At 33.5% G+C, this 7,153-nt stretch overlaps 2 protein-coding genes across 2 annotated transcripts; both read left to right on the top strand.

Moving 5' to 3' along the window:
* The first annotated feature begins 4,685 nt into the window (after positions 1-4,685).
* Positions 4,686-7,008, top strand: LOC110711953. Its single transcript, XM_021890390.1, has 5 exons — positions 4,686-5,383; positions 5,467-5,513; positions 5,587-5,680; positions 5,762-5,900; positions 5,979-7,008. The coding sequence occupies exons 1-5, from the start codon at positions 4,700-4,702 to the stop codon at positions 6,044-6,046; spliced, it is 1,032 nt and encodes a 343-aa protein (XP_021746082.1). The 5' UTR covers positions 4,686-4,699; the 3' UTR covers positions 6,047-7,008.
* LOC110712093 lies at positions 6,179-6,553 on the top strand. Its single transcript, XM_021890512.1, has one exon. The coding sequence runs from the start codon at positions 6,179-6,181 to the stop codon at positions 6,551-6,553; it is 375 nt and encodes a 124-aa protein (XP_021746204.1).
* Positions 7,009-7,153: the final 145 nt, after the last annotated feature.

The following is a 7,153-nucleotide window of genomic DNA, read 5'->3' as shown; positions in this document are numbered from 1 at the left end:
AACTGTCTTTTTTAAAATCTTTGGTTCACATCAATTGCAACAAGCAAACAAAGAGTATTATTTAAGAGACAAATTTTATTTTATTTTTTTATTTTTATTTTATTTTATTTTTAGTTTTTTTTTGTAATTAATGTGAAACAGATATAGAAATTTCCAATGCCCATAAAACTAATACCTTAAGGATACTTTAAAACATAATACTGCGTAACGTGAGATATTTTAATACCAATATTACATTAATATATATGAAAAATCATTGGAAAAAAAAATAATAAATAGATGGACTAAATTGGATTCTATTCAATTGATTGTCAGTTTGCCAGTTCTAAGATTAATATGAACTTATTTAAATTTATTTACAACAAACATTTTCTTTTGAGGGGACATACTTCTAAATTTACTAAACTTGATTTAGTTTAAGCTATAAATTGAACTTGAGTGCCACTTGAGAGTACTTACTAAGCCTTATATGAACTTATTTATTTTGAAATAAATAACATGGTATTATTTCAAGGCTAATTACTTCAGATTCTAAGATAAGTTTAGGGAATAAGTTCACAAATATCATATTTGAATCACATATATACTACGAGTGTGTTCTAGTTAACTGATTTTCACTTATCTAAACTTGTCTTATCTTATCTGAACTTATCTAAATTTATTAGACCTTATTTTATCTGAACTTACCTAAACAAAAGGGCAATATGGTTAAACAAAAGTACGCTATTTTTTTATGGTAAGGAGAAGGATCTTGATCAAATCTTAACCCTCACAGTTATTTTGGTCCAATATTTACAGGTTAGACATTATGAAAAGTGAGGGGGAAGGGTGGGGATCTTTATGTTTAAAATGTCTCTAGTGGGGATTGAACCCCCAATCTCAACGTTGGAAGGTACAATCTTTCCCACTAGATCAAAATTAACTAGGTAAAGTACACAAAATTCATAGGCTATTAATTCAATATGCTTTACAAATTACAATTCATATGAAGGATAATACTCCTTTATGCCCGACTAATATTGTACTTCCTCTGTTTTTAAATACTTACAACACAGTCTTGTGGCACACATTTTGAGGTCGAGATTATATAAGGTAAACGACTAAAATAATCAAAATAGTTTTTTTCGCATGATAACTAATCCTTTTCTAATCCTAGTGTTAAAATTATTTTAAAATTACCTTCACTAATTGTCTCTTAAAACTGTGTACCTAAAAGCTATGTTGCAAGTAAAATAAAATGGAGGAAGCAATATACTCCCTCCGTTTTTTTTAAAGCTACACTTGCTATTTTCGTCCTTCTTTTTAAGAAGCTACACTTTTCTTTTGGAAATCCTTTACAATTTAATAATATATCTTTATCCCACTAATGGTCCATACTCTCTCAATTACTTTATCATTTCGCAGCGCACTTCTCGAATGGTCCTCACTTCCTCTCACACCACTTTACATTTCAATAAAATAATGATACTAGCTACTATACATTCTTACAATTTTTATTACCTTATCTACCCCCTAAGAATTTGTTTTGTTCACCTTATTTTCACTTATTTCAAGTATAATAAGCTCAGATAAGTTCAGTTAAGTTCAGATAAGTTCTTCAAGAAAAATAAGTTCTAATAAGGGTTATCCAAATACAAATTACAACTAAAATAAGTTTTAATAAGTTCAAATTAGTTTAGATAAGATAAAATAAATTCAGATAAGTAAAAATTAGGTAAATAGAACACACCCTAGCACCTTATTTTATTAAACCCCTAAAACTCCACGAAATTCCAACTTTAACCATTAAAAAAAACGAAGGGAGTATATTGGTAGGATTTGCAAGTCTACAAAGTATAATATTCTTTCATTCTCAACTAATATATAGGACTACTATACAAAATGTTTCGTATGTATAGGACACAATATATATATATATATATATATATATATATATATATATATATATATATATATATATATATATATATATATTCCCTCCGTTTTTAAAGCTTTCCAAATATAGAAAATGGAGCAAGTATTTTAAAACGAGGCCGCCCCAATTACTCAACATGAGAAACAAAATTTGTTTCTCAAGAGGTTAAATTTGTAAAATTACAGGTAAAACCGCTAGCTCAAGTAGCGGTTTATGGCAAAACCGCTACTTTTTGCCGATGAACAGTAAAAAAAAAAGTATTTTTATTTACGTCTTTGCCATTTGAGAAACATAGTTTGTTTCTCATGTTGAGAAACTTGGAATTTCTCTTTAAAAATGGCCGAAAACGAAAAGTGGAGCAAGTATTTAAAAACGGAGGGAGTAAAATTTAAACAATTACTTGTATTTCCAAAAAAAAAAAAAAACAAATAAAAAAAGCAAAAGACCCATGATCGCAATCCTTGATTATTCTCCAAAATGTGTGAAATTAGTGAATTTTTTTAGGAAATTCTCATTGGTGGCCATCAAGTTTTGCTAATTATCTTTGGTGGCCAAAAACTTTTTTAATTATCTGAATTAGCCACCTAATACTGTAACTTAGTTAATTATAGCATTAATGACCATTATTAGCCATTTTTCAGAATAATAAGTAACTATGGTTAACTTAAGGTTAATTTTCGAATTTTTTTTTTTAAAAAAAAAAAAAAAAAAAACTTGCCATCAATACGTATAACTCCTCTCTCTCTCCAACATCACTTGCTTTTACTCATATTAATAAACCATCCATTTTCACCATAATTCCAAATTCAAACACTATCTTCTACCTTTCCATCCTTCAACGTTAACCTTAGAACTTGGGTTCAATTAAGATTTTACTTCCGAAATTTGCGACAAAGGTGGAGTAGAATTGGGGTGTTTTTTTTTCACCATTGGAGTATATATTTTTCTAGGTTGCGATTGAATTCGAATTACGGCGTTTGGGTTGTGGTTGAATTGGCAAATAAAGATCCTATCTTTATTGCGTAAAGATTCAGGTATGTACTCTAAGTTTAAAGATCCTATCTTTATTGAGTTATTTGATTTCATGTTCTTGAATTTTAAGTGCTCTGTTATGTGATAGCATGTCGTACTTTTTCGTGGATTATATGTAAAATTGAGTTTTTGTACAATGTTTAATCGGGTTTTTTTTTTTCGTCATATTTTTTTGCATTGAATTGGGTTTTTCGTGAATAGCATGCTGTATTTTTTTGCAATTAAATTGGGTTTTTTTTCCTTCGTATTTTTATGTGCTATGTTAGAATTGAATGTAGGGTGTTTTTGTGGATTATATGTAGAATTGGGGGTCATTATTTTCATAATTGATACAAATAATCTGTTTTGTTGTATCTGCTGCAGAATGAATGACCAAATAGTACTAAGGTTTCATTACAGGGATATGGATACTGATGTGGTAGTACATGATATTGATAAGGTCAATCTCATTGATTTAGTTATTGAATATTGGGAATCAGTTAGAAAGAATGGGAAACCAACACCTTTGAACCCTACCTTTAAATATGTCTTTAAGATGAAACCTTGGGACTTGAATAATGATTCTGATCTGATGAATATGTTCACAAATTTACCTGAAAAAAAGCTTATTTACATATGGGTTGGTGAGGTTTCACAACCAATACCAATAGTAGTGACTGCTAGAACATTGTTGAAAGGACCACAACTTGTAAATGCAGAATGTATAGGTGCATTATTGTTGAATTCAGGGGAAGATGATAAGTGGCCAGACCTAGTAATTTCACTAATCAAACCATCTGATGAAAATAGAAGAGGGAGAGGATGGGTTAGGATTAGGGGGAGGGGAACTTCAAGCATGAGAGGGCATGAAGATGTCTAAGATGAAACTGTAGGCTTGAGGGGCATGAAGATTTCTTAATTAATATTGTGAATGTGAATGAGGATGTAATTGAGGAAGTGACTTTTGATGATCATAGTGGGAGAGGGAGCTCTAGGGGAAGGGGGGGGGGGGAGGGAGAGATAGGGGAAGAGGGAAAGTGACTGATATTATTATAGACATTGAACCTACACCCTGGATAAATCCAACTCCTATTGAGGTTGCTATCCTTACACCTAATGTTGTAGACTTGAACACTAGTACTGGGAGGGGTTCAGGATCAAATGAATTGAACTCATCTAGGGAGTTAGTATCATCCAAGTCCTCACATGTAACTAGGTCACACACAAAAAAGAGGTACCTAACACAACTGCTAGGAGATCGAAAGGGCATGATAATAGAGAAAACTGGAAGTGAGACAAGTTCGGGGGGGGGGGGGGGAGATGAAGCTATAAGGAGGAGAAGGTTGAGGAAAATGAATATTAGTTTGAGCAGTCATGAAGATGTGAATGATGATGAAGACTATAGCGATTTAGAGGATTATAGTGCAACAGAAAATGAAGAATCTGATAATGATGATAATGATAAGAGTTTAGATGAAGAAAATGATTCTGAAGACGAGTATGGTGCAATGGTTCATGATTCATTTGACCCATATGATGGCCCTAATTTTGATGATGATGAGGATGATGGGAAAGACAACTACTTTAACAGGTTGTATAAAAATGGTGAGATTTACATGGATGAGGATTTTGATAAGATAGTATTGATGCCTTGGCAGCTGTTCACAGACAAAGAGCACTTGAAGGATGTAGTCAGGGACTTTTGCATTTAATGTGGATTCTCAGTGATAGTTGACAGAGCAACGAACCAAAGATACACAATCATTTGTTCAGATGCACTGCAATTGGAGGTTGCATGCTTCTATACTCCCTGATGGTAGGACTTGGGCAATCAAGTCAATTCAAGATGATGAGCATACATGTCAAGGTCTGGAAACAAAGAATCCAATAGTGAATGTTAAGTGGGCAATGAAAGTGCATATGGAAGACATTAGGGCCAACAATGATATTTTTGCCAAGTCACTAAACCAGTTGCTATGGTCTAGATATGGTATTCAAATGTACCAAAGCACTCTCTATAGAATGAGAACCAAGGCTCTGGTTGAGATCCATGGGGGACATGATGTATCCTATAGCTATTTGCCTAAGTATGTAGAAGCTATCAAAGTGACAAACCCTAACTTTACAGCAATATGTGCATTGTTTGCAAAAGATCATCTTGAGAGGCCTCTGGCATTTTCAAGCATTTTTATTTCCTTTAAAGCATATGTAGATGGGTTGATGAGTGGTTGTAGAAGTCTAATAGGGTTAGATGGGGCATATCTTAAAGGGAATTATGGGGGTGTTTTATTATCTGCAATAGCTTTAGATGGGAATAAAGAACTATTCCCCATAGCTTGGGCCATTGTACCTAGTGAAGACACTGAATCATGGAAGTTTTTTATATGGCATTTGAAGAACTTTGTGAAAGATAGTGGTAGAGGTGACGAGTGGTGTATCATATCAGATAGTCAAAAGGTAAAATATTGTCATTTATGTACACTTAAATTGATTATGTCATGCATATAGCCTAACATATGTTGAATTTGCAAAATGTGCAGGGTATGGACATTGCTCTTACAGAACTATGGCCTAAATCTGGTAGAAGGTATTGTTGTAAGCATCTTGTCAAGAACTGGAAGTCTAAGTTCCCAGGCCCACTTATGTTCTCTCTTTTCTAGAAAGCATGTGGTGCATACAACCCATTTACATTTTAGGAAGGCCATGGAGGCATTACAAAAGGCAAATTCTGATTCTCTCATTTGGTTATCTAAGGTACAATTTAGTGTTCATAGTGATTTGAATCATGGACATGAATTTATAGTGTATTTACTTAATTACTTAACAATGCATAAGGTGGGAGAACAAAGCACATGGTCCAAACATGCTTTTAATCCAGCAATCAAGTTAGATGTCAACAAGAGCAACTTTGTTGAGAGTTTTAATGCAACCCTAGGTGTGGCTAGGTGTAGACCAATCCTCACATTATTGGAGGGTAAGTTAAGTAACAAGCTTAAGTGATTGATATTGTTTGTTTATAACACTACTTATATATGCATGACCCTAAATGCAGGGATAAGAAGGGTGATTATGGTGAGAATGGCAACAAGAAGAGATTTGTCAAAATTGGGAAAGAAATGACTTGTGCCCTAATATTATCAAGAGGCTACATGTGGTTGCACAAGAGTCTAGGACATGTCAATGCTTATTATCTGGTGAAGGAGAGTATGGAATTCTTGATGGCAAGTCAGTTCTGCCAGTTAATCTGAATCAATGGACATGTGTGTGCATGCTTGGCAATTATGTGGCATTCCATGCAAACATGCTATGAGGGAAACTCTACATTCCAAATTAGATCCACACAATTTTGTCTCTGAGTGGTACTCTGTGAATAGGTACAAGTTAACATATGAAAATAACATAAAGTTAATTCCCGACTTAGATCAGTGGCCTGAAATGGGGTTACTAGATAGACCAGAAATTAATCCTCCAGGTATGAGGAGAGGAGTGGGAAGGCCAGCAAGGAATAAGAGAAGAGATCAAGATGAGCAAGTGAAGGGAAAAAGGTCAAAGACTGTCGCGTGTAGCAATTGTCAGTGCTATGGGCATAATTCTCAGACATGCCAGGGTGGTCTAACTAGAAAATAGAAGGCTATTGGTGCCAATGTTGTGCAGTACAAAAGGAACCAAACCTATTTGAAGACTGCAGCTGGACCAAGTCAGACACACTCTCAACTAAGCCAATTACAACTCACTCAATCTCAACCAAGTCAGAGTCAGCTAGGTTCTCAACCCAACACAGGTCAACCAAGTTCATCTCAACCTAAGAAGAGGAAGTCCAAAGCAACATAAATTTAAATCAAAGATGTGATCTGAGCATGATATTTTGACTATGTTGTCCTTTTTTGTGTGATATATTTACATTTGGGCAACTTATGTACTACTTTTTATGGTGGCATTTTCATTTAGAATTTTTTTTTGGAAACAGTTAATTTCAATTATGGTGTTTTTTTTTGTAACATTGAAACAATTTGGCTTATTTGAACTTTATATATAATATACAGTAATAAGTTCTTGATTATTTAGCCTACATTGATATATAGAAAAGTACAACTTAAAATGCTATATTACATATTGTTACTCTTCTAATTTGTCATACTAGCTAAACCATAATGGGAGAGCAGTTGCATCGCCTGAAGCCATGAGAGGAGTATAAGAATGGCAGAGAAGATGAATGGTTTCTCTTAT

Source organism: Chenopodium quinoa, unplaced genomic scaffold (genome assembly GCF_001683475.1).
Source record: "Chenopodium quinoa cultivar QQ74 unplaced genomic scaffold, ASM168347v1, whole genome shotgun sequence".
Taxonomy (NCBI): domain Eukaryota; kingdom Viridiplantae; phylum Streptophyta; class Magnoliopsida; order Caryophyllales; family Amaranthaceae; genus Chenopodium; species Chenopodium quinoa.
Note: the sequence above shows the minus strand (reverse complement) of the source record. Positions and strands in the feature narration are given on the sequence as shown.

Excerpts from the sequence above, each read along its gene's own strand:
- LOC110712093 (XM_021890512.1), top strand. The coding sequence starts at position 6,179 with ATGGACATGTGTGTGCATGCTTGGCAATTATGTGGCATTCCATGCAAA.
- LOC110711953 (XM_021890390.1), top strand. The coding sequence starts at position 4,700 with ATGCACTGCAATTGGAGGTTGCATGCTTCTATACTCCCTGATGGTAGG. Across the intron at positions 5,514-5,586 it reads TGGCCTAAATCTGGTAGAAG|AAAGCATGTGGTGCATACAA; the intron begins GTATTGTTGTAA and ends TCTCTTTTCTAG. Across the intron at positions 5,681-5,761 it reads CTCTCATTTGGTTATCTAAG|GTGGGAGAACAAAGCACATG; the intron begins GTACAATTTAGT and ends ACAATGCATAAG.